At 32.2% G+C, this 26,095-nt stretch overlaps 6 protein-coding genes across 7 annotated transcripts; 4 read left to right on the forward strand and 2 right to left on the reverse strand.

Moving 5' to 3' along the window:
* The first annotated feature begins 868 nt into the window (after positions 1-868).
* Positions 869-7,036, forward strand: LOC127118288 (nucleolin 1). Of its 2 annotated transcripts, XR_007802172.1 has the most exons (14): positions 869-1,032; positions 1,135-1,164; positions 1,283-1,410; positions 1,522-1,613; positions 2,037-2,111; positions 2,305-2,396; positions 2,478-2,590; positions 3,065-3,153; positions 4,024-4,096; positions 4,330-4,421; positions 4,505-4,622; positions 6,266-6,359; positions 6,484-6,575; positions 6,906-7,036. XR_007802172.1 is itself a non-coding variant. In XM_051048460.1 (13 exons), the coding sequence occupies exons 6-12, from the start codon at positions 2,327-2,329 to the stop codon at positions 6,335-6,337; spliced, it is 624 nt and encodes a 207-aa protein (XP_050904417.1). In that variant the 5' UTR covers positions 869-1,032; positions 1,135-1,164; positions 1,283-1,410; positions 1,522-1,613; positions 2,037-2,111; positions 2,305-2,326; the 3' UTR covers positions 6,338-6,359; positions 6,484-6,580. The 2 variants fall into 2 exon arrangements, 1 of the variants encoding a protein (XP_050904417.1); XM_051048460.1 differs by lacking the exon at positions 6,906-7,036 and having other exon boundaries at positions 6,269-6,359; positions 6,484-6,580.
* On the forward strand, positions 6,811-7,251 carry LOC127122072 (glycine-rich RNA-binding protein 10). The gene has a single exon (XM_051052478.1). The coding sequence runs from the start codon at positions 6,811-6,813 to the stop codon at positions 7,249-7,251; it is 441 nt and encodes a 146-aa protein (XP_050908435.1).
* Positions 7,252-7,265: 14 nt separating this feature from the next.
* On the forward strand, positions 7,266-10,154 carry LOC127118290 (nascent polypeptide-associated complex subunit beta-like). Its single transcript, XM_051048461.1, is given in 3 exon segments — positions 7,266-9,309; positions 9,404-9,549; positions 9,551-10,154. Coding segments are annotated over 2 exon segments (489 nt in total). The 5' UTR covers positions 7,266-9,309; positions 9,404-9,504; the 3' UTR covers positions 9,995-10,154.
* A 711-nt stretch (positions 10,155-10,865) lies between these two features.
* LOC127118291 (uncharacterized) lies at positions 10,866-11,923 on the forward strand. Its single transcript, XM_051048462.1, has 2 exons — positions 10,866-11,188; positions 11,268-11,923. Exons 1-2 carry the CDS (start codon positions 11,048-11,050, stop codon positions 11,541-11,543), a joined length of 417 nt encoding a protein of 138 aa, XP_050904419.1. The 5' UTR covers positions 10,866-11,047; the 3' UTR covers positions 11,544-11,923.
* A 214-nt stretch (positions 11,924-12,137) lies between these two features.
* LOC127122073 (threonine synthase, chloroplastic-like) lies at positions 12,138-12,888 on the reverse strand. The gene is made up of 2 exons (XM_051052480.1): positions 12,588-12,888; positions 12,138-12,537 (listed from the first exon to the last, which is right to left on the reverse strand). The coding sequence occupies exons 1-2, from the start codon at positions 12,886-12,888 to the stop codon at positions 12,347-12,349; spliced, it is 492 nt and encodes a 163-aa protein (XP_050908437.1). The 3' UTR covers positions 12,138-12,346.
* A 1,837-nt stretch (positions 12,889-14,725) lies between these two features.
* On the reverse strand, positions 14,726-16,149 carry LOC127122074 (uncharacterized). Its single transcript, XM_051052481.1, has 2 exons — positions 15,689-16,149; positions 14,726-15,601 (listed from the first exon to the last, which is right to left on the reverse strand). The coding sequence occupies exons 1-2, from the start codon at positions 15,851-15,853 to the stop codon at positions 14,726-14,728; spliced, it is 1,041 nt and encodes a 346-aa protein (XP_050908438.1). The 5' UTR covers positions 15,854-16,149.
* Positions 16,150-26,095: the final 9,946 nt, after the last annotated feature.

Consider the following 26,095-nt stretch of genomic DNA (forward strand, 5'->3'; position numbering starts at 1 on the left):
AAAAAATTAACAATATATTTAAAAAAGAAAATAAGAATTTTTTAAATGATATAATAATTTGATAAAATAAAAAATATTAAAACATGAATAACTAATAGACTAAAATGTGAGTGTGTATTTTATTAATTCATTTATTATTATTATTATTAATTAGTAATATTTATATTTATTATTATAGATTTTTGCAGAAATTTTTTATATTGGTGAGTGTGGAATTTATTAATTCATTTAATATTATTAATTAGTAATATTTATATTTTATTAATTATTATAGATTTTTGCAGAAAATTTTTATAAGAGAAATTATAGAATTATAATTTAGTATGGTTATTAATGTATATTAATTATTGATATATTATTATTATTATTAATTATTAATTTATTATTTAGAAAAAACATATTAAGTTAGTGGGGTAATCATTATTAAATAAATAATTATCAAAAATTAATTTATAGAAAAAATATCAAGTTTAATAAAATAATAATTATTAAATAAATAAAATATATAAATATAATAGATATCATAATGATCCGGCGTCAAAAAAATATCAAGTGATTTGACAATTTTTATATTAGAGATAATAAAATAATTATTATTAAATAAAACAAAAAATAAATATAACAAATTATATAATTGACCCTATTTTACCGCCAAAAAATTATTAACTAATTTAACAACTTTTATATATAAGATTTACCGTCAAAAATTATTAACCGACTTAACAATATAAGATAAAATATTAATAATTAAATAAATAATTATTAATAATTGAAAACCCTCGGCGTTAAATATTTAACCTTTTTAATTTTTAATTTCCAAAAATGTGATAATTTGATTTAAAAAGCTTTTGAATGATGATCCAATTTCACAAGTTACAAAAAAACGGACCAAATAGCATTGGCGCGAGTTGTTCTTCTTGTTCACAATTCACAAAACCCTAAATCCTAATGGCTATAATCTCCCTCAAAACTCTCTTCTCTCCTCCAATTCCCCAAATTCAAGCTGGAATGGCCAATGAATCTGAACCTGTAGTGCGTTTGTTTCTTTTACTACTTTCAATTTCATTGTCTATTTTTTGATTTCTCTCTTACTTGGTGTCATTCATCTAAACTCGATTTTCCTTTATTTTGTAGGTCTGTGAAGATGCAATTCCGCCACAGAAAGTTTGTAACTTCCCTCTATTCTATTTTATTTGCTTGCTTTTGTTTTGTCAATTTGGTTTTTGATCTTTGATCTTTGATCTTTGTTGTTTAATATAAAAATGAACTGAACTTTATATAGGCAAAAAGAGGAAGTGTGAAGATGAAGATCAGAATGAAGTTATTACAGAGAAGAAGAAGAGAGGCGAGGTTTTTGAAATCTTAGAGGATAGGGTTGGAAGTAATTCAGATTATTCTGAACATGACAAGGTTTTATTTTTACTTCAGTATTTACCTTCTCAATATAATTAATGAAAGCCTCCGTATCATACCAATATTTTATAGATTCTGGTTATCATTTATTTTTTGCCTGGCGTTCAGAAACTTAAAGCTAAAATCGAATCTAATACCAGTCGCGGATCTTTGGAATCATTCGAAGATGGTGTCTCAGATCCTACCTCTAACAAGACAATGTAAATACTGATTTATTGACTAATGTTAGTGGTTGATTCTATTGCTATAATACATGTATTAAGAAACATCTGATTATTGCTTGAAAAATCAATGATTTTCTATGTTCATATATAGTTCAGTTAGAAGAAAATATTAGGGCACTCTGTGCTACTTGAAACAATCTGACTTCATCAAGACAGTGTGTTTTGATATATTGAGTTGCTACATCTAACCTGGAAATAACAAACCGAACCATTAAAGGATGCTGAAACACATGATTTAAAAACAGTTAGAAAATGGATATTTTTAGTGGTATTGATGGTTTTAATGATGTTGAAAAGGGCAACATGGTTCAAAAAGTTAGTATCTTGAACAATGAGGACATGCATATAATTGTTTTTAGCAGAATTTTTACTATTTTGGCGCTTTTCTTTTAATTGCAGCCCAAAGGTTTGGAGAGTCTCGAGTACAATGAGGAAGAAGTAGAGGGAAAAGTCGCTAAAACACCTCAGGAAAGGGTACACAGTCTATAATACAATTTTGCTATTTTTATGCTTATATAGGAATAGCAGACACGAAAGAAGTTAAGGGTGTATAAAATGTTTGATGCTGCCTCCATTGAAACACAAGTTGAAATTAACCAATTTTTTTCTTCCTGCAATGTAAATTACCAAATCCGTTATTTGATGTTTTTTCCTGCATTTTTTGCAGCATGGATCTCCAGTCACTCTAAATGAAAATTATGCTGCATCGAAGACAATATGTGTTAAAAACTTGTCATATAGTGTGGAACATACTGATATGTATGTATTATTTTTCACGCAAATTTCTGCCGATTATTTTCTGGATTTTTTTCTTTCTAATTTCAAGATTATTCAGGGAAGATATTTTCAAAGATTGTGGTGAAGTGGTTGATATCCAATTCAAAACAGATTGTGAAGGAAGGTTTAGAGGCTTTGGTTTTGTCAAATTTGAAACAGTAGAAGCAGCACAAAAAGTAAGTTTGTGCCCATATGTAGTCTACAAATCATTTTACAGCAAAAATATAATTCAAAGATAGTTTTACCTTTGGAAGCAACAATGGCATGATCTTATTAAAACACATTGTTGCACATCTTATAAATATTATGGTACCATAGATGCCTCATCAAATTAGAAAATGCTGTCATATAACTTCATATTCTTTTTTGTATGCTATCCTCTATATTTGTCCATAATGCAATAACCACCGAGTGTTCTCTTAGTAGCTCCTGTTGGCTATATGCATCAACCAACCCCACACCTATGCGTAACATTTAGTTTTTGGGGGTGTTGACATTGATATGTCTGGGTTTTCTTTTATACTCTAACATTGCTTGTGTTGACATAGCTCTTGCATCATCTATAGGTATGTTTGTTGTACCATTGCTCTACTCAAAGACATATTGAGTTGAGAATCTTTATTTATTTATTTTATTTTTTTCAATCACAGGCCCTCAAGTTGCATAATACAGAATTATTGAATCGCCACATCAAAATTAACATAGCTCAGGAAAAGAGTGAATATCCTCCCTATAGAAGGTAATTATATATATCTTTATGTATATGGTGTGTTTGATTATGCTTTAAGTAAAACAATAATTTTATAATGATATAGCTGTTTAAGCACTAGAAACTCCTTTTAAGATTATGTTATATTTTTTTTAACCAACAAGTTTAGTTAATTGCCATAAAATTTTGGAACATGTTTTTTTAATTAAGAAACATGTTTTCATGAAATCAGTCTATTAGATTATTATAAATGTATGTCAAAACTCCCTACAATCATGGTTGGCAAGATCTCGATCTCGATCTTAAAATCTTACAATTTTGCGATCTAACTCACCCCCAACGATCCCGGTATTAATTAGAATCGCGTGTTGTAGCCAAATTATGAAAAAAATTGTAAAACCATTTATTTTGTGCGATCTTGGCCAGTTCCAGCTACAATCAGTCGTTTTCTGGCCACGCTCTCTGTTTTCTCGCCACCACCATTACAAGCCGAGAAGGTTGACAAGATGCCGAGGCACAACAATTGCGGTTCGGCGGGGGCCATTTTCCCATGAATACACTTGCCCACCAAAATATAATGTAAAAAAACTTCAAATATATATAGTATAATTTTTTGTTTTAGTAATCTTTTACGATTTTTGTTAGGATCTTATGTTTTACGATTTTACTGTCCCCTCCCTCCCTATCTTATGCAAGATCGGGATCTTGACAACCTTGCCTACAATAGGCCTGTGCGGTCCGATCATTCCTTCGATATATTGCGTTTGGTTTGAAATTAAAACGGCAATTTTCAAAGCAGAAACAAACAAGCCCCAAATATGTTTTATGATTTGTTTTGAATATCTTGCCTTATGCAACATCTTCCGATTTCCTTGTTAATAATTTTATCAATTGGAGCAGTTCATTTCATACGGATGGAAATCTTTACTCTCACACTGTAAAGGGTTTTGACGCATCTCTTGTAGAAAACAAGGTGATTTTTTCTCAATCATATTGATTTGTTGCATATATTCTTGCATAAGATTGCATTAACACTCCTTATTTCATATTTTAATGGTTAATTAGTGTTTTTGTCGGTAAATATTTGCATTTGCATGAAGATGTTTGATGCTGCTTCCGTAGAAACGAGAGTAGTAAATGACCAATATCCTATCTTCATGCAATTTCAATTTGCTAATCAGTTAGTTGTTTTCTGGAATTTTGCAGCCTAAAAGCCCAGTTACACCAAATGAAACAAAGGGTACATTGAAGACAGTATATGTCGGAAACTTGTCATATACCGTAGAACGAGCTGATATGTATGTGTTTTTTTTTAATTCTTTTTGTGCTGGGGCGAATGAATTATTTTCTTTTTCATTATTTTCATTTTACTACTGTTCAGGGAAAAACTTTTCAAAGGTTATGGGGAAATTGTTGATATTCGTCTCCATACAGACCGCGAAGGGAAATTTAAAGGAAATGGACATGTTCAGTTTGCAACAGAAGAGTCAGCACAAAAGGTAAGACTTGTGACCGTGCAATTGATTTTAGACCTGCCAAAAAGCAATAATAGCATATACTTTTCATATATACTTGGGCTAAATTTTAGCAGTCTGATTTTATTGCAACACTTTTTTCTTTCCTAGAATTTTCGATGGAATTTATTAATTTCATTTGGTTGCGTTTCTGACCTTAAGTACATGATACCGTATTTCGTAATATTGTCCGTTTTGGGTCTTGTGTGAAGCCATCACGGTTTTGTCCTTTGACAAAATACCTATGGATGTAATATCTTTTATATTACTTGACGCTCAGAATTTAAATTATCTTGTAGGATCAGTTTTTGATCTTAGTGTATCTCCTAAGACTAGTTTCTCCATTACTTAGGTATCATCATGATTTTATCAATTTGTCTATTTATTTAGGATTAGGATTTAGGAGTCATGTATCCCATCCCTATATCAATGAAGATTTGTGTTTAATTTTTTGTTTCAAGTCAATACCAAGTTGCTATCAACTCTCATAACTTGAACATGGTATCAGAGCTACACAATGGGGATTTGTGTTTAATTATATGTATATGTATGTGTGTGTAGTTTTTGTATTGCTATGCCATTTGCATCATCTATTCTATGCTTAAGCTTGTTAATTTTTCTTCTACTCAAAGACTTGTTAAGTTGAGAATCAATTTGCTTTTCTAATTGTAGGCTCTTGTGTTGAATAAGAAAGTTTTTTTTAACCGTCCCATGGTTGTTAATTTAGCTTTGGAAAGGCGTAAATATTCCCCCAATGAAAGGTAATTATTAGTGTAGTCTTTTTTACTCATAGTGCGTGTGTGTGTGTGTGTCTATAATAAGCTTTGAGTGAAAAAACACCTTTATGATGAGTTAACCTTTTTAATTATTATTGTTTTTTGATGAACACTAAAACTGCCTTTTCTCAAGTATTTGTATTTTATTTAGAAACAACTAATTGTAAAATCTTATATACATATCTTTAATTTTTAAGGATTTTTTTCAAGAATAATCAAGAACAGTGTTCTCTATCTTTTATACAAGAAATATAATATTTGTCCTGTATATGCATTGTGTTATCTATCTTTTAAACAGCTAATTGGTTTAAATTGATTGCCCTTTTCAATTGTTTCTACTCTGTAATAGCGATTGAGTAGGTTAAGCCTCATGTATATGCATTGCGTTCTCTATCTTTTATACAAAAAATATAATATTAGTCAATCTTAAGAACAGTGTTCTATATTTTCGAAAATAGCAGATTGTTAAAATTCCGCTATGCAATAGTGCATGCTAGTAGCGCCACTATTGCAGATATTTGATAACATTTTGTATCGAATAGCGTATGGCAGAAAAATAGTGATTTCTCAAAGTTCTGCTACACTAGAGATGTATCGCAACATTGCTTCAGAATAATAATGCTACTTTTATAAATCTTTTTTCTTATGTTACTCTTTACTTTGTTTTTTTAAAATATTTTTATTGAATAACTTTTCTTATAGTGTTGTATTTTTTTTGACAATCTGTTCATGTTTTCAATTTAATTTTTTTCCTGGCACAAGCAAACAAGTAGTTATTCTCTTATGTTGATTAATTTGAATATTTTGTCTTATATCTATATATCTTTTATGTTTCCTTGATAATAATTTAAGCAGCTGGAGCATCCAATTCCACAAGTGCGGAAATTTTCAGCCTCCTCTAACTGTATCTGTGATTGGATTTAATACATCCCTTGCCGAAGAGAAGGTAGTGATTTTCTTTTCTTCTCATTATTTGGTTGCATCTGTCCCTGCAATAGATTGCCTTGATCTCTCGCATTACATATTTGCATTGTATTGGTCTGTAATTATTACTTACTTTGGCCTTTCAGATAAAAGCTAGCTTGCACAATCATTTCGAATGTTGTGGAGAGATTGCAAGGATCTTATTACCAAGACATCATGGTTCTGGTGTTATTAAGGAGTATGGCTATTTTTCTACTGGAAGTTGTGATGCACTATTGAATATTTTAGATATCTGAACTTATACTTCAATTTTTCAATGCTATTTCTTTTTATCTTCTAATTGGATTGTACTTTCATTTATTTGGACCACCTGCTTGATTACATTATTTTCTTGTTTATGGAAATTATTTTATATACTACTAGTTTATAATATATTGTGGTTGTATCAGCTCATCACTCAAGTGTGTTTAAATATGGTTGATAAATGGCTTGAAGGAAATATCTCAAATATTATGTATGCAATAATTAGTGTATATGGCATTCTAATTTCAAATTGCAAAATTTGCAGGCATGCTTTTTTGGATTTCAAGGATATTGATGGCTATAAGAATGCACTAAAACTTAATCAAACTGAGATAGGAGGTTATTGGGTGTCAGTTGTAAGCGCAGGCGGTGGGAAAGGTAACTATCGCGTCGGTGGAAGGGGTGGAGGAGACTATGGTGGTAGCAGAGGTGGCTATCGCGTAGGTGGAAGGGATGGAGCAAATTATAGAAGTGATAATCAAGGTATGGGTGGTGGCAGAGGTAGCTATCACGTCTGTGGAAGGGGTGGAGGAGACTGTGGTGGTAGAGCAAGTTGGGGGAGAAGTCATGGTGCTGAGAGGCACTGGACAGTCAATACCGAGCACTGGTGAAGGAATAGGTATTGATTTTCTACAATTACTTTTGTGGCTTATTATGGAGCCATCAGCAATAGTGTAGTTTGGTATACTTTTGTTGCTTATTATGGAGCCATCAGCAATAGTGTAGTTTGGTATACTTTTGTGGCTTATTATGAAGCTATAGCTTAGTAGTGTAGTTTGGTATAATCAATTTTGTGTAGAGAGAGTAGTGTGAGTTTTATTGCTGATTAATCTATTGATGTCACTTAAGGTGGACATAATAATAGAGTATGATATAAGAAAAATTGATTAGTTCAAGGGTTGAGTTTAAGTAAATAAAATTTAATGTAAAGGAATATTTATTCTTTCCACCCTACAATATTTGTTGTAGGCCAATGCTAAGTGCTAACTTAGGACACAAGTTAAGCTAAGGAATTAAATGTGTAATTGTTTTAAAAGTCACAATATTGTACCAGTTTATTGATTAATTTTCACTTTTAGATTTCTTAACTTGTACCTTTAGGGTCCAATTTAGCAAGATCTTTTGTTGTATTTGACAATTTAACTTAAAATCAATTGGATTTTCTCATGAAAACTAGGGGTGTTTATGGGCGGGGCTTATCCGTGAATCTGTATACTCAAACCGAACCAATTCACTAATTATTTGAATTGGTTTATTTACGGGTATATCTGACCCAACTTGTGATAATACGTATAGATTTGATTAAGTTATTGGGTTTGAGTTTTGGAACCCGTGAACATGTTGACGTGGCATTAAAAATTATTATTATTATTTTAAATAAAAAAATGAGTGTAGATTAGTAAAGAGTAGAACACTTGACCTTAATTTTTCATTATGGCTGAATTTCAGACACTCATCACTCCTCTCATAGTGCTTCCTTAGACTCTCTCACATTCTGTCTCTCTTTCAAATCCTAGTCTGCACATCCACTCTCCCATAGTTCTGTCTCCATCTTAAATCAGATTTTATTCTCTCTATTACTCTAATATTTCTATTTCAAGTTATACTTGAAATTAGGAAACAATAATTTGAGGTTGTGTTAATGAAATCTACAAAGTTCTAGAATGACTCTCTTACTATCAATTTGGGTCTGGCGAATGAAATTTCCTAATTTCTTAGAGTGGTAGATTTTTGTAATTTTTAATGGCATCTACACTGCTTTAATATCATAGCATGTTTTAGATGGTAATGCTTAATGTTACTGGTCTATATAAGGCTTTTTGTATGTTTAATATCATGTTTAGATATCAATAGCTTTTTTTGTGTGTTTCATTGTCCCTTAATAATTAATATCATGTTTAATTTAAGAGTTTAATGGAGATGCACTAAGAGTTTAATGTTTAATTTAAGAGTTTAATGTTTAATTTTAGATATCAATGCAAGGCTTTTTTCATGTATAATTTAAGAGTTTAATGGAGATGCACGGTGAGTGTAAAAAAGTTTTACACTGTCATCCAATAAGAATATACCACTCTGCCATGTCATACAACTTGGCGGGATATATGATCGTCATTGGTTGACAGTGTAAAATTAATTTACATTGTCAGTGCATCATTCCTTTTCTCATAATTTGGTGTGAATTTAAAATATTGTTTACATAAAAAGGATGCTATTTGATTTTTATTAATGTTGTGAATTTGTGTCCTGTTTCTCATAATGGTGGTTCTTGTGCCTCGTCTTCAAACATTGTCTCTCATTCTAGAACTGAAAATGGTGAAGAGGATGAAGATTGAGACAATTTGTTTAGAATGAATGTGAAGAAAAAACAACGTGAAGTGCAAGTAAATGAGTTGGATAGGTATTTGGAGGATGGTGTTGAAGATGATTCTCCTACATTTAACATTCTCACTTGGTGGAAAGGAAAAACAAATAAGTATCATGTTTTTTTCCTGGATCCACGGTATCTTTGGAATTGACTTTTAGTACAGGAGGTCGAATCCTTGATTCATTTCGTAGTTCTTTAAATCCCTCTACTGTTGAAGCTTTGATTTGTACTCAAAATTGTATCAAACCTCCTAAGGTCATTGGTTTAGAAAATGAGTTGGTTGAATCGGAAAAGATCGAGTCAGGTATGAATTATCTTTGTTTCTATTTTAAAATCGATTTGATTTTAGTATTAAATTACATTATTCTTATTAGTTGTTTGTGTTTCCATCTACACAGTTAGCTGGATTAGTTTCTACTGATGCCAGCATTACTGCAGTTGAGCTCAATACAATCACGGTGAGGCTTACCCTGTGTCCAAAATCACTGATTTCACAAAGATGAATCATGAAAAGTTGATGCAGATGACCGGTTCAGTTTGAACTGGCTGGTGGAAAGGGTACCGTCAGAAGAAATAAGAAGGCTGTCCACAGGACAACAACTACAGATGACAAAAGGCTTCAGAGCACCCTAAAGAGAATTGGGGTGAATGCCATTCCTCAAATTGAGGAGGTCAATATCTTTAAGGATGATGTAGTTATCCAGTTCTTAAACCCCAAAGTTCAAGCATCCATTGCTGCTAATACATGGGTTGTTAGTGGTGCTCCTCAAACCAAGAAGTTGCAGGACATACTTCCTAGCATTATCCACCAATTAGGGCCGGATAATTTGGAAAGCCTGAAGAAGATAACCGAGCAGTTCAATAAGCAGGTACCTGAAGCAGGTGCTGCCTCAGACACAGCACAAGAAGAAAATGATGATAATGATGTTCCAGAGCTTGTCCCAGGAGAGACTTTTGACACAGCTGCTGAGGAGGCCAAGGATAGTTAGAGTGTTATTGTGTACCATCTTGTGGTTTTTCAACAAAGAAAATCTTGATTTTCAGTTTTTAGTATTTTAGGTTGTTTTGTTCTCCTGTCATTTAACTTTAAACAGTCCATTTAATCTGTTTTCTTTTGTCTAATTTAAATATTAACTTATTTGCGCTCGATTTCTTCTAAATTCTATGTATTTCTGGAAGTGACATGAGAATAAAATTTCTTAAAATTTCATTCAGTTTAGCACAGCACCTTGTGAAAAAAAAACCCCGCTACTACTAGATTTTAAAGTATTTGTTAGTGTTGTGTTTGTTTACTATTATTTGCTAGTGGACTGTTATTGTTATTACTACTCTTATTAACTTCAATTATTTTATTTATTAGTGTTGGAATTTTAAGTGCTGCTGTTGATGGGTTTACTTCAATTTAAATGTTTGAAATTTACAAAATTGTATGAATGTGTTAAAAAAATTCTATTTTGTAAAGGTTTGTATTAAGTTTATTGACTAATTCTTGAGGCAAATTAATACCAAATTATATGGCACATTATGGCCAATTTTTAAGGGATATTATGGCTAATTTATAAGACAAACTTTGGGAAATTTTTAAGACATGCTAGGACAATTAATAAGTCAAACTCTATTAAATTTTAAAGGTAAACTATGATAGACAACAAAATAGGAAGTCAATTTAATTCGGAAACATTGAAAAATAACTAAACAATACATGTCATTATATGAAGGGTTAAATACACTTTACCCCCCCTGTAATGTTAGCGAGTTTAGGGTTACCCCCCTGGTAAAGTTATTTTTTCAATACCCCCTTATGTTATGTAGATTCCTTCATAGAACCCCCTTAATATCCAGGTGGCATGGAATCTTGGTTTTTTATTTCAGACGTGGCTTTTTAATTTTTTTATTTTCACATGTGAATCTCCAACATGGCATAAATTAGAAATTAGGGTTCCCTTCCCAAATCCATCCCCCTCTCTCTTCGTGAAATCTCAAATCCCTACCCCAAATCCATCCCTCTCTTCATCCTCGTCCGTGTCCCCTTCATCTGGGTTATGGGTGGCAGCAAGGCATCTTCCACGAGTGAAGTTGGAAACGGCTTACCAAGATGTGGATGCAATGAAACCATGAAGTTGTTCGTCTCCAAGTCAATTGAAAACCCCGGTCGCAAATTTTGGAAATGCAGGAATTATATGGTGAGCAATTTTGAAGCATTTTATTATTTTGAGTTTGATTTCGAAATTAATTGTTGGTGGTGTTTGTCTCAAATTGCAGAATGGGTGCGGTTTATTTTTGTGGGATGATTTGGTCAGTGAGTTTGCAGTGAAAGAAACCAATCCGTCCGGATGCCGCCAATGTGAAGTCAACAAGGCTTATTTGATTGAATTTGCTAAAGAGATTGTTGAGGAGATAGATTGCAGAGTCGGAAAGCTTAACAAGTTAGAAAAACTGAAGAAAAAGATTGCAATGGAAAAGAGGAAAAATTTATGGTTAATGTTTGTAATTGGTCTGTCATGGATGTTGATAGCAGCTATGGTTAAGTTAGTCTAATGAGTCTGTCATGTAATTGTTATGTCATTAGTGTTTTTCAGCAATGCAATGAGTCTGTCATTGTTGTAAGATTAGTGCACAGATATCTGAGTGAGTATTGTTGTAGATAAGTAGCTCCAGTGAAGTATAATGTTCTGTCAAGGGAAAACAAGTTGTTCTGTTCTGCTTCTAAGTACATGTTTGGATTAACTGTGATCTAATCTAGGTGCAAAATCACAGTGCAATTGAAATTTCTGCAAATGCTGTAGGAGGACTATTTTAGTTAGATTTTGAAACATGGAAATAATGGTTGTTGTTAAAGCAAATATGTAGTAGAAATGAATGTCATTACTTGTTTATGTAGAATTACTCGTTATCAGAATATATAAAACTATCTATTTGATTTTTAGAGAACTACTTTAATTGGCAAGTTGGCAGTGGTACTTATGTAGCATCACCGAGTTACTGCCGAGGACATGGGCGGCTCTCCAACGTTGCTTGGCAGTGGTACTGTATATAGTTGCTTGATAGTACCAACATTTAGCTTAAACCATCAGGATAAGAAGCAGGAAAATTGTTTTATGGGGCATTGATCTATGTAATAATGCAATAACAAAGACAATGATGAGGTATTCCTCATCTTATCCAATTAATTTCTAGATGAGCTACAAAATGCTCAACAAAGATAACCTACAGCAAATCCACCACGCATACAGAATGCAAGTAAATCCTCAGATAGACCATAAAGCTAATACAAAAGACAATACAATGTCTAATAATTAAACAAGCAGTAAAAACACAGGAGCAAAACCAGCAGTGTCAACCTAATGATACTTGGGTGCCTTGCTCTGCAAATACTTGGACAAAACATCCATAACAGTTCCAAAATCAGCCTTGACCTGCATTGGAGGATTGGCAAATTGGCAAGCCAGGTCTTTGATATTCTTTGAATGGTAATCAATTTTGGACTGAGTAAACTTCAACCCATGTGCAGTGCTCACAACAACAGTCCAAAATCAGCCTGAGCCATAGCATCCATCAATTCTTCCTCAGTAGCCTCCTCACCAGGTACAATAACCCAATCAGGTACCTGCCAATCAAACTGCTGCAAAATCTCAATAGCAGCAGTTTTCTGTCCTTCAAGCCTCAAACTGTTCAGAGAATTAGCCAAATAAATAGGCAATTCAGCAGTTACTTCACGAATCAACTGCATACACCCATCAAAATCAGTATCAATGCTAAGAACAAACGCTCCATTCGCAATCGGCTGAACCAGTTGAGCAATAGAGATTCTATTAGCAGGCAGGAAAACAATGGAAGGAATTCCAGCAGATGCACAACCAACACCAACAACAGGGCGGTTCATTTTATGCTTTTTATAAAGAAGGAAAATAAGAGAGAGCATTCAAAAAGGATTACAAAAGAATCACAGTAAGCAGTAAAGGCTGCTAGAAAAGGATTACAAAAGGATCATAGTAAGTGAATCACAGTAAGGATTACAAAAGGATTACAAAAGAATCACAGTAAGCAGTAAAGGCTGCTAGAAAAGGATTACAAAAGGATTACAAAAGGATTACAAATTTCTAATGTATGAATCACAGTAAGTGCATATGTTTGTTACAAAAGGATTACAAAATACATAGCAGAAACATAATAATCAGTCCCTCATTTTGAAGTGGGTATGTCTTCATTTTCTGGTAGGGTAATTGGTTTGTCACTAGATATTCCTTCACCTGTTATGGGTCTTTTAAACCAACTCAACTTGATCCTCTCACTTTGCCTTCTTTTGATGATAGGTTTTTTTTCAACCCTTTTTCTGGATTGTTTTGTGATTGAGGCAGCCACACTAGATCCTGTTTGACTCATAATAGTTGGAACAGGCATATCAGTTGGAGGCTGTGGATCAGTTGGAACAGGCACATTTGTTGGAACAGTCATATCAGTTGCAGTTGGGGCAGGCATATCAGATGCAGTTGGGGCAGGCATATCAGATGCAGTTGGCATATCATTTGCAGTTGGCATATCAGTTGCAGTTGGCACATGTCCTTTTTTAGGTTTTCTCTACAATGTAAAACACAATGTATGCTTGTCATCACAATGAAGAATGTAAGACAGAATGTAGAATGTAAGACAAAATGTATATCACAATGAATTACCTTTCTTTTAAGTGCATTGGGATCCTGAGTGGTAGCCTTACAAGTCATAGCATTGTGACCAAAATTATCACATTTGGTGCACTTATATGCAACACCAGATCTTCTCTTCCTTGCACCATCCTCTCCACTTTCTCTTATCCTAATCTTCTTAGGTCTACCAGGACCATTTTTATATGCAGGTGGTAGAGGTGGTTCCATATCAACTTCTGGCCACATATCTTGACCATTGATTGGACTTACTGAAAATCCATAACATAGTGCAAACTTTTCTCTTGTGTAACAAGCATCAACAAATTCATCAGGGTTTTGCTTTCTATAACTCAGAGCAGCTACAGCATGCCTACATGGAATTCCTACTAATTCCCAAAAATTACAACTACATGACCTTTTAGCAATGTCAACAATAAATTCATGTGTGTTGTAACTATGTGTAACCTGAAAAGTCTCAGCAATTGACCATGTTGGCAACCAATGACCACTATTCAACACCTCATTATCTAACCTTCTCCTAGGTATTGGCATCACCTTATGTGGCCAATTTTCTAGTTTACTTGCAGAGGTGGATAACCTATTCATCAGATATTTTCTTATCCACTCACACATTGTGAGTATAGGTTTGTCCCTAGCAGCTAGAATGGTAGCATTAAAAGACTCTGAGATATTATTCATCAATGTATCACATTTAGGGTAAAAAGAAAAGGCATGCTTACACCAGCTTTTGGTAGGAACAGCCATCAACCAAGTCCAAGCATTGGGATCTGCATTCTTCAATTCATTCATCTTTTGGACCCATGCCTGATAGTATGTGGCTTTAGCAGCTCCCATCATTAAATCTCTAATAAGGGCTCCTCCACCAAACCTTTTCTTGAAATTAGCATACAAGTGCCTAAGACATAATCTATGCTCAATAGTATCAGACAATTCTTCAAATACAGCCACAAGTCCCTGATACAAAATAGAAATTTTTTCAACATTTAGAGAATAGAATAATTTGCAACAGAAAGATAGAAATTTTTTCAACATTCATAGATAGTTACGACAAAAACTCTACAACTTTATGAAGGAAATTTCCCTCCCATTAAGCACTGACCACTCACGGATAGCTGCCCTAAAGTCATCAAGTGTGTTGAATTCCATACCCCACTTGAATATAAAGTCTTTGTTTAGATGCTCTTTCCTAAACCTAGCATACTTGGGCCTTTCTTCATCACAAGAATCATCTGGGTCAGAACTATTCAACTCATCACTATAGTATACATCATCTGAATCCATACTCTTATTGGGCTCCTCCTTACTGTTATTGGGCTCCTCCTTACTGTTATTGGGCTCCTCCCTAATAGGCTTAGTAACATCTATTCCTTCAAAACCATCAAACTCCTCCCTAATAGGCTTAGTAACATCTATTCCTTCAAAACCATCAAACTCCTCCCTAATAGGCTTAGTAACGTCTATTCCTTCAAAACCATCAAAGTAAGCAGTAGCTCTTTCATCTTCACTGTCATCTAACCCCTCTACCTTCTCCTCATCTAACCGAACAATTCCATTATCAGGGGGGTGGTCATCATCATTCACACATTTAGGTTCCCTATCAGCAGGGTCCATGTTCCCAGTACTATGTTCAACATACAAATCTCCTTTCACATTCATAACACTTAAGTATAGAGCAACATCATCAACAGCATCATCATCTTTCCTAATTAGAAAAAAACCATCTTGAATTTCTAAAACTTTTGTCCATACCCTAACACATTCAGCCTTATACCCTAACCTACTCAACAACTTCTCAATGTTATCCATGTTCCAATTTGAAACATGTATCCCATTAACTGTCGTATCCGTACCCCCTCTGTATATAATTTCTTCTTCAGAAACCCTGTAAAATTCACCCCCATGGTGGAGTGTAACACTAAAGTGTTGTGAATCCTGTCAATATATTATACCCACATGTCAAAGATTGTTGATTTCAAGATTTTACCCTACGACATTGATGAACTTCAAATTTTTACTAACCTCGGACTTTGGACACTTCACTGAGCTCGTCTTCACTGAGCTGGATCGCTTCTTCGTATTCGCTGAGGTTGTCTTCATCTTCGTCTTCACTGCGGTCGTCTTCATCTTCATATTCGTCTTCACTGCGGTCATCTTCATCTTTGTCTTCCCTGAGGTCATCTTCATCTATGTTCAGAACCCTAATTTTCTAAGGGGGAATTTGAAATGGCAAAGTGTAAAATGACACATAATCACTTTAACAAAATTAAAAATATGCCAGGTGTAGGACCTCTTATTAGATTCCATGCCACCTGGATATTAGGGGGTTCTATGAAGGAATCTACATAACATAAGGGGGGGTTTACAAAAAATATTTTTACAGGGGAGTAATCCTAAACTCGCTAACATTACAGGGGGGAAAAGTGTATTTAACCCTTATATGAATCATTATTTTCATTACATAAACAAATCAAACGTAATATTGGATTTCATTAAATCTTCTGAAATAATGAAAATTTCACCTTATACCCCAATATTTATCCTTATATCCCTACATTTTATAAAAAATATCAATTTTATCCTTATATATTTTTAATTAATTTATTATTTTATTTTTTAAATTTTATTTTGTATTCCGAAAGATTTTGTAAAAGAATTCCGATAGTCATTTTTTAAATATTTTTTAAATTTTTTTTATGTACCGGAAGACTTTACAAAAGAGTTCTGGTATACAAAAATTAACTACCGGAACTCTTTTACAAAGTCTTCCGGTATACAAAAAAAAAGTCAAATTCTTTTGCAAAGTTTTCCAGTTTAACAAAAATTGACTACTGGAACTCTTTTGGAAAGTCTTCCGGTACACAAAAAAATATTAAAAAAATATTTGAAAATGACTATCGGAACTCTTTTGTAAGGTCTTCCGGTACATTAAATTTGACTACTGGAACTCTTTTGCAAAGTCTTCCGGTACAAAAAAAAATGTTAAAAAAATATTTAAAAGATAATTACCGGAACTATTTTGCATAGTTTTCCGATACACAAAAATTGACTATCGGAACTTTTTTGCAAAATCTTCTTATACATATAAAAAAAATATTTAAAAAATACTTAAAAAATTACTATCGGAAGGAAAAACTTTCGAAATAATGGTTCAACAAATACATTTGATTAGAAAGTACAAGTTTAACAATAATGACAAATAATACAAATAACTTATTTTTTTCCGGCAATTCTCTCAAAATTTAATTTCTTTTCCAATTTGTTATTATACTTCTTGATTTCTTCAAACAGCTCCCTTACAACGTTTATTTCGGCCACACATTGATTCTTGCTCCCAATATTTTTCGTTGTTTATATTAATCTCATCTTCATCCTTCACAACATTATTTTCTTCTTAGACACTCACACCATGCCCATGTGTTTATCAAATAAAAAGCTCACAATGTCTTCATATTATCATCAAAATCATTGTTGATGTTACAGATGTCATTGTTCCCATAATAAAAATTCACAACACCTATAATCAATTTATGACATATTTGCAAAAGGGACACTTCAAAAATTGATTTCATTTGCAAGAAGTGTTTATTGTTAGGATACCATACGAGCACGACAACAATATACTAAATCAGAATAGGTTTTAACGTAAGACGTATACATGGTGACGATTTTGTCCGTTTGATTTTGGATGAAGTTGGCATAGTCGATTCCAAGTTAAAGTAGAAAACACATAAGTGTTAAAAAATAATAAGTCAAATGTGAGTTGGAGTCTCGTCTTGGTTATAAATGTGAAGACTTGAGCATTTATAAGTGAGAGAACCCACATACCTATCATCTTAAAGTTTTGGGTGAATATGTGATGTCTCTCTCACTTGTGTGTTGCTCTTAACTCAATGTTGACGCTCCTCCTCATGACCCAACAAATGGTATCAGGGTCTGGTTCAAATAAAGGGACCGACTTACTTGTATCGAAAATCCCAAGAATAAGTGTCCCGTTGAAATTCGAAATGTCCAGGATGAGGAGTCAACGACGGTGTATGTGGAAAAAAAGAGTTTCCACTTGAGGAGGAGCATTGTGGACTCACACTTGAGGGAAAATGTTAAGAATAATAAGTCAAGTGTGAGTTGGAGTTCCACATTGGTTATAAATGCAGAGACTTTAATATTTATAAGTGGGAGAACTCACACACCTATCACCTTAAGATTTGGGATAATATGTGATGTCTCTCTCATCTATGTGTTGCTCTTAGCCCACTGTTGATGCTTCTCCTCATGACCCAACAATAAGAATGTTTGAGATTTTGATTTTTTGGAAATGGTGCAAGTGAAGGAATATTCGAAGAAAAAGAAGAAGAATTCAAATTAGGGATTTATGGGCTTATTCAAAGGGGAAGGAACAAACAAAACATAATAAGACGAGTTGGAATTAGGAATTTCTAGGCAACGTTTGCAAGTGAATGAATAAATGAGGAAGAAGAAGAGTATGAGTTAGAATTAAAATCAAAGGAAAATCAAATAAATTGAATCATCAAGTCAAGGAAACATGTGATACTATATCATCAAGCACATACATATCATCAATCCATTATAATGCATCAATTTGAACAAAACCAAATCACAACTAACTTCTAACATAAATCAATCCTTTATCAATAGGGTGTAGTGGTTGGTTGCCCTTATTACTGATTTTGTGGCATATAAGAAAGTGAGTAGGTTCTCATGTTTAGGGGAAAACTCTAAATATAAAGTCATTGGATAGTATTAGGAAAATGCATTGGACAAAATAGGGTTTGTTGTTGTTTGTAAGACTAATTGTACTAAACTATTAATAAGTGATTTCCTTTATTGGGTTTTGGACTCGGTCCCCCAGACGTAGGTGTAGTTTCACCGAACTTGGTAAACAATTGATTGCATTGTTTATTACTTTGTTGATCCATCATCTAGTAATCATTATTGTAGTGGTTCTGGTGTATCTTGTCAAACCTGTTCTCGAAGAATCGTGTTCAGTATTTGTCCCCTGAGGAACCAAAATTCAATAGGTGGTACTAACTAGTAGATATCATATACTACATGGTAATTAGGAATATGAGATCTAAAATCTACCTTTATATTAGGATTGGAATTTTTGTTAGAGGGTTAAAAGAAAGAACTTCTAACAAACATTTATTGAATTTAAATTCTAGGAGGGAAATTATGGGGTTGACGAAAGGAATTGAATCTAAGGATAACTCTTCCATCTGGCTCTTCTTCAATCTTAGAGATCTCTTGTCTAGAGATGTTTTAAGGATTTTGGAGATTTTGCATAATAAATCCCACTATAATGGTTATTTCGTTCCATTTCAGTGTCTTAGGAACGAAATATGTGGGGTTGTATGCCTCAATATGAAGCAAAACAGATTCATCTTTCAAAGAAGGAGTTAGAATGAATTTAGAGTTAAGTTAGGAAGACATGACTCTAAAGTGGACTTTGTACAAAATTGCAAAGTTTTTGCACATGTCTTTGAATTCATTTCCTTGAAGTTGAACATCAAGGAATTAATAATTCATGAATAAGGATTTAATAGATCCACTGAGTAATTGGGAGCATAATTAAAATAAATTGGTCCATTATAATGGTAGTTTGAATCATGGTCAAAATAGATTCTTTGTATCTTTTAATTATGTTATCTCTTAAAGTGAGATAGACTGGTGTATCAACACCTATATGAACCAAAGATTTCACAACAACTCGAATAGATCCGAAATGAATATTCCTATAGCCATTTACAATATATTTTTTGATAGAGACTTTAGATAAAAGAGGAATGCTTTGAAATTCTTCTTGAGCAGATATAATTTCTTCATAATTTTTTATAGAGAAGGTTGTTTTGAAATCAAAAGTACTCATTTGGTAAATGGTTTCGATTCGATTTTCAGAAATGTTCCAATTTGAAAAATTGTTTGGTATAAGTACTTCTTTCGATTGTACTATACCATAAATTGAACTAGCATTACCTTTAGAAAGTTAATTTCTTATTTTAGAAGTCATTAATTCAGTATAAAATCCTCAGGTATTTATCATAAAGTATGTGTTTATCAGGAATACTACCCGGTATACCAAATATTAGGCTTACCAACAGAATGTACGCATGTCAAATGCTAAACACAAAGTTTAATGATAAATTCCTTTGAATTTTAACTAGATTAATTGATTCTAAAATATAAAACATTTTCTTGAATAATGAATAGTATCAGGCTTTGATACTAGTGGAAAACGGAAGCAATACTTGTAGTATATGGACGTGACGAATGTATGAATATGTATGAACAATTAAAATGAGGCTCAACCTTCCAATGAATGATATGATATGTAACAAAATAAAATAGATAAAATAGACAGAGTAAATGAAAATTAAAAAGAAGATTAAGAACGTTGACATAACCAAACGATATATATATATATATATATATATATATATATATATATATATATATATATATATATATATATATATATATATATATATATATATATATAATATATATATATATATATATATATATATATATATATATATATATATATATATATATAGATAGATAGATAGATAGATAGATAGATAGATAGATAGATAGATAGATAGATAGAGAGAGAGAGAGAGAGAGAGAGATTTCAAGCAAATAAAATTTCTAATTGTGAAATCTTGATTACAAACTTATGAAAATATATGATGAAAGTAGAAAAGGTTTTTTTTTTTGTAATAAAGAACTTATATTGAAACAAGGATGCGAATTTGTGTGTGATTATTTTTTGCTCTATAAAAACTTGTATCTTACAAAGAGAAATGAATTGACTACTTATATGCAAAACATGATTGCCAAATGAAGGAAATACAATGAATTTTGAAATCCGTTCTGAGTGGATAATCTTGAGGGGAATGTATCTTTGAAAAAATCTTTGGTTGGGGAATCACTTTTGATAAAGTTGTAAGAAATCTTTGACTTTGCTTTTTTAAGTGTGCAAGTGTTTGCTTGTTTCACTGGAAAATTATTTGGAATGAATAGATATTTTTTTCTGAGTTTTATTTTTCTTTCCTTTTCGTTCTTTTTCTTTTTTCTTTTTACTAATTCTTTTTTAGTTTCTTTTTATTTTTTCGTCTTTTTTTCTTTTATTAATATTAATTTTAATTTCAATTTTTTCTTTTTTCTTTTATTTAAAACTACCAAAAATAGTCAGAAATCAAAAGAATTTTGGACATAATTTCCTTCAAATGAGTTAGAGGACGATTCTTATGAAGTAATATCTTCATTGTTTGATTCTCTTTTATGTTTGAGTAATTGTAAGTAAAATTCGGTCAATTTTGAATTTGTCTAGAGCATTTTGAACATCTCGATTTTAGTTTGAGATAAATGAGTCTCTATGGGAGATTTCTCCTTTTTTGATAATAATTTTGAAATGTGAGGAGATGGCTTTTTCCAAGTAGGTTTTTCTCCAATAATGAAAATTTTTTAGACTACTTATGAATTGCAATACTTTGTTCAATAATTTTGTCATCAGTTAATTTTGAACTCTCTGACAATAGATAGTGGTAGTGATTTTGGAAAATGTTGTTTGAAAGCAAAACTCCAACAAGGAATCCTAGGAACCTTGAATTCATAAAATAATTGGATTTATTTTCTAAATGATCTCCATAAGCCTTATGATTCCAAAGGAGTAAGACCTCTTGAACTTCTTTAGGAAGGATATTATTGAGTGGACCAAATTCCATCCATTCTTCAAAGAACCAAATGGGGAAAACATATTTGCAAAATTCAGAATGAAATGTAACAAACCATGAATGATCAAATGGTATTTTGAAAAATATTATAAACCCAACAATCTTATAATCCACATTAATCTTATAATCCACATAAGTATAACCTCTGGGGTTAAAAGGTTTTGAAAAAAAAACTCTGTAAAGGAAAAGTCCAATCGTCAAATTTTTGAACATTTTTTACAATACATTTTGCAAAAGAAATTCTAGAATCATCATTTTGATCCATAGTATGAACAAGTTCAATAGACTTTGAATCAACAAGAATGTATTCATAAATTTTTTGAGTTTTCCTCACGTTGTCAATGATGTCGTTAAAATACCTTGACATCCCTCTGGGAAGTAATGGTTAACAATGTATTTTAAAATTTTGAAATCCTAAATAATTAAGAATTCTGTCAAGGTAATGTGTTAGTCATTAGGTTTTGTGAAGTAAGTCTTTGGATAAAATTTTGGAGTAATGGGGTTTGAAGATTCACATTTAAAAAGTGATTTTGGGATGCTTGAATTTTGAACAATATGAGAATAAGGTTGGAATTTTATAGTTAAGGCTAGGAATTCTTGTAAAGGAATAAATTGGTTTGAAACTGGTAATGTGATAGGTTATGAAGTAGGTGCATTTTTTTAGTAATGATCAGGTGTTTGCATCATTGGCCTTATTGGTCTGCTTACTTTAGTTATAAAAACAGGTAAACAATTATTTTTCACCTTTGATATATTCTATATCAAATTCAAAACTTGAAAGAATTGTCCGCCATCTTGAAAAAAATTATTTTGAAACAATATTTTTCATATCTTTTTGGAGAACCTTATTTGCAGATTTGTAGTCTATTCTTAAAAGATTTTTTTTTGTTAAAAATGCCATCTTGAAATTTTGAAATACAAAGAATAATAGATACAATCTTTTTTTTATGGTTGAATAATTCTTTTGAGGTCCAAGCCAAATGCCTGAATGGAAACTTACAACTTGTTCTTTTGAAAATGAATATGATGTATGATTATGTGCAAGAATAATATTTTGTGTAAGAATACCACCATAACCTATGCCCAACAAGTCAGTTTCAATTATCATGAAGGAGCTGGGTTTTGGGGTACCAAGAAAGGGTATAAATTTTATTTGAATCTTGACCTACTTAACTATATTAGTATGCTCAGAGGTCTCCTGATGTGGATCTTTTTTAAGTCTTTGAAAATGAGGTTTGCAAATGAGTCTGAGATTTGGAAAGAAATTAGAGGTATAATTAAGACATCCTAAAAAGTGTTGTAGTTGGGTTTTGTCTTTAATTATATTTGGGAATGTGTCTCAAAATTCAAATGCTCTAGCAATTAGTTTGATGGTTCCTTTGACAATTTCATGTCCTAGGAACCTAATCTTAGTTTGAAAAAGTTTGATTTTATGGGCTGAAATGGCCAACCCATTGTTCTTTACGACATGTAAAAAGGTATCAAGATGTTTGAAATGTTGATCAATTGTTTGAGAAAATATTAATACATCATTGTTATAGACTAAAGAAAAGTTATAATGATCATTGAAAATATCGTTCATGATATTTGGAAATTCGGAGGGAGCATTTTTAAGTCCAAAAGGCATCACATTCGATTCATAATGAGCAAATGGTATTGCGAATGTTGTTTTATACTTATCTTCTTGGATTTGGATTTGCCAAAATCTAGACTTTATATCAAATTTTGAAAATACTCTACCTCCATGAAGCATGCTAATAAGGGTTCTCTTGTTAGGAATTGGATATCTAATCCATTCCAAAACTTCATTGAGAGGGTTGTAATTGATGAAGAGTATGGGAACTCCACGTTCCAGTTTGACTTTATTGTTAACATAAAAAAAATCCATAGCTCCAAGGAGATTTAGAGTGTCTTATGAGCTTTTCATCTAAAAGAGTTTTGATTTTTTCATTACACGTGTAATGAAGATAATGGTTCATTTGAATAGGTGAAGATTTGGTTGGAATTAATTTCTCATTGAAGGAAGAAATGTAAGGGAGAGAAACCATATGTTTCTTTCTTTCCCATAAATTATTGGGAAAATCAGAACAAATTTCTCATCTAAAATTCTGATTTAAGTCAATGATTCTTTTTTTTTTTGTTGAATATTTTGATCTTTAAGATCATCATCAATTTTGGAATAAGAAATCTCTTCTTGTAGAGATTTAATGTGATTTTTCTTACTCTGGATATAATTGATTTGTTGGAAGGTGGAATAATTCTAAATGAAACATAATTCTTCCTTTCTAATGGAAGTCATGAACTTACAAGTAACAAGGGTTCCCATTATATTTGTGGATACTCATCACTACTTACCATTATATCTGTGGATACTCCATCACTACTTCCCATAATAACTTCTTGATTGAGACCTTTGACAAGAATGAACGAAGTTTTGAAACAGTAACCTTGTTTACAAATTTGAGCATTAGGAAGCTTATACTTGATATTGAAAGGAGTGGAATTTTCAATGACTAATGTTTTGTTAGTCTTTTCATAGTATTTGGAGGGACAAGTCCTTCTTTAATATAATTCTGATATGTTCCACTATCTATGAGACACAAGATGTTAATTTTGAAATCATCGATCACAAGAGTGATGATAAAATACCACTCATGAAAGCTAAAATTCTCAATAGATTGAATAGAGTGAGACAAATCATTTTGGCTTATGACAACTTCCTCAAGAGTCAAAGTAGGATCAAATGATTCAGGTTCATCACCATTAGTGGCCTGACCATGATTTAGAAGGGATGTCTTAGTTTCCAACTTAATGTCTTTGGTTTGAAGATAAGTAATATCCTTTTGTAAGTGACTTACTTCCTTCTTGAGACTGTTAATCTCGTCACAGAGATTGTCAATGGTTATAGATTTTGTAATGGAAGATGAATGAGCTTTGTCAAAAAGTTTAAAGACGCTAAAAGGTTCTGTACTTTGCATTAACTTCTTTTGTTTAGGAATTTCACTTTGAAGATTAAGTCTCTACGCATTATTAAATATTGTTGTCGGTCCTTTTCATCGGGAATTTCTCGATGAGATCAAACAAGAGCTCTTATCTAGTTTTGTTTTTGGTAATGACATTAATGGTCAAGGGACAAAATCCTTGTCAGACATCTTCTTTAGATGAGTAATTGTTGGGATTATCATAATAAAAATCTTCTTCTTAATCGTCATTCGAATATTTGTGCATTCCTTTATTCTTATCATCAGAGATAAGGAGAGCTATGAATTTATCATACAGATCTTTGTCATCTTGAAATAGTTCACTGAGCTTGGTTTTGAGAGGGCACATATTAGCTTTGTGTCCCAATTTTTTACACTTATAGCAACATGGTTTCCATTTTTTGGAGGATCGTTTGTAAGATTTCTTATAGGGTTTTTCTTTGTAATAGTCCTCAGGGTTATGTCTCTTCTTCCTAGTAAAAGGTTCGTCTTTAGAGCCTTTAGAGAATTTCTTGGATCTTTTTAGTTTAGAAGAAGGGGCCTCAGATCTTTGTAAGCCAAAGGCTTCGCAAAAGGTTCCCACTTCTTTTATGAATTTGGATTTCTCAGATCCATACTTGGATTGGATCTTAAGTTCAGAACAAAGAGAAAGTCATTCCTTTTTGATAAAATAAAAAAGTTGGCCATGAGTAATTTCATTGAAGTTAACCACATTAAGGCCGATGACCACTTTGAGTTTTTGATGAATTCTTTCTCTTAAGAACACGAGTGAGGAAGACATATTTGTACGATATATAAATGGATAATGTTGGACATCTTAAGTTTAATAGGATAATTTGAGAGGAGGCTATTTCTTCTTGGAGATTTCCAATGAAATACATTCCAATAGTAATGATAAGGAAATCAGTAGCATTCAATTTTTCAACAATACTTCCATTTGCATTTTCATGAGTGTAAGTGTGCTGAAGAATGAATTTCTTCTCTTTTAAGAAAATAGAATGATCCCACCAGTTTTTTAGTTGATCGATAAAACCATTGACAATTAAGGTTGCGACAATATATTCATCAATGTTTTGAATTTTATAGACATAACGTACCATTCTCATTTCTTGAAGAGTGTTGAGTATTTTATACTCAACCTTTCCATCAATATTCCATTCATGGACGACGCTATCATCGAATTTAGAGGTTTTGAACTGAGACTTATCCTTAGACTGCATGTCAGGAGGAATAGGTCTATTGTAGTAAATTTTTCCACCGTATTAAATCGCACGCAATTTAATTTTTGACTAGGACTTGAGGTGCTAATCTCATAATCATAGTTCTGACTTACATTTTCCGGATGAAGACAATTTATATTTTTTGGTGCAAAAGTTCCAAAAATACTTTTGTCGATTTTCTCAACAAGAGTCATAGAAGGAAAATTAAGTTTCTCTTGTATCCATATAGGGATACTTCTAGGATTGAAGTGAGGACTATAAGTACTTTTAGGAAATCGAGAAGTAAAAGTTTTGAAATCAATTTTGATTTTTGATTGATAAATTATCAATTTATTGGGCAATTGTGTGAGAGATTTAATTGAAATAATTATTTTGCTCATGAATCTTTCTGATTCTGATGTCATCCATAATTGGAGGCTCTGTAGCACATTATTAATGAATGGATTTTTATTTCGCCATAAGTATCTAATA

This window comes from Lathyrus oleraceus, chromosome 2 (assembly GCF_024323335.1).
Source record: "Lathyrus oleraceus cultivar Zhongwan6 chromosome 2, CAAS_Psat_ZW6_1.0, whole genome shotgun sequence".
NCBI classification, from domain to species: Eukaryota; Viridiplantae; Streptophyta; class Magnoliopsida; order Fabales; family Fabaceae; genus Lathyrus; species Lathyrus oleraceus.

What these genes read in the sequence shown, in the direction of transcription:
- LOC127118288 (XM_051048460.1), top strand. Translation starts at nt 2,327, where the DNA reads ATGAAAATTATGCTGCATCGAAGACAATATGTGTTAAAAACTTGTCAT. An exon ending in AGTGTGGAACATACTGATAT is followed by an intron (nt 2,397 to 2,477) that starts GTATGTATTATT and finishes TATTCAGGGAAG; the next exon opens with ATATTTTCAAAGATTGTGGT. An exon ending in ACCGTAGAACGAGCTGATAT is followed by an intron (nt 4,422 to 4,504) that starts GTATGTGTTTTT and finishes ACTACTGTTCAG; the next exon opens with GGAAAAACTTTTCAAAGGTT.
- LOC127122072 (XM_051052478.1), top strand. Translation starts at nt 6,811, where the DNA reads ATGGTTGATAAATGGCTTGAAGGAAATATCTCAAATATTATGTATGCA.
- LOC127118291 (XM_051048462.1), top strand. Translation starts at nt 11,048, where the DNA reads ATGGGTGGCAGCAAGGCATCTTCCACGAGTGAAGTTGGAAACGGCTTA. An exon ending in GGAAATGCAGGAATTATATG is followed by an intron (nt 11,189 to 11,267) that starts GTGAGCAATTTT and finishes CTCAAATTGCAG; the next exon opens with AATGGGTGCGGTTTATTTTT.
- LOC127122073 (XM_051052480.1), bottom strand. Translation starts at nt 12,888, where the DNA reads ATGAACCGCCCTGTTGTTGGTGTTGGTTGTGCATCTGCTGGAATTCCT. An exon ending in TGATTGGGTTATTGTACCTG is followed by an intron (nt 12,538 to 12,587) that starts GTGAGGAGGCTA and finishes GCTCAGGCTGAT; the next exon opens with TTTGGACTGTTGTTGTGAGC.
- LOC127122074 (XM_051052481.1), bottom strand. Translation starts at nt 15,853, where the DNA reads ATGAAGATGACCTCAGGGAAGACAAAGATGAAGATGACCGCAGTGAAG. An exon ending in TGAAGTGTCCAAAGTCCGAG is followed by an intron (nt 15,602 to 15,688) that starts GTTAGTAAAAAT and finishes ATATATTGACAG; the next exon opens with GATTCACAACACTTTAGTGT.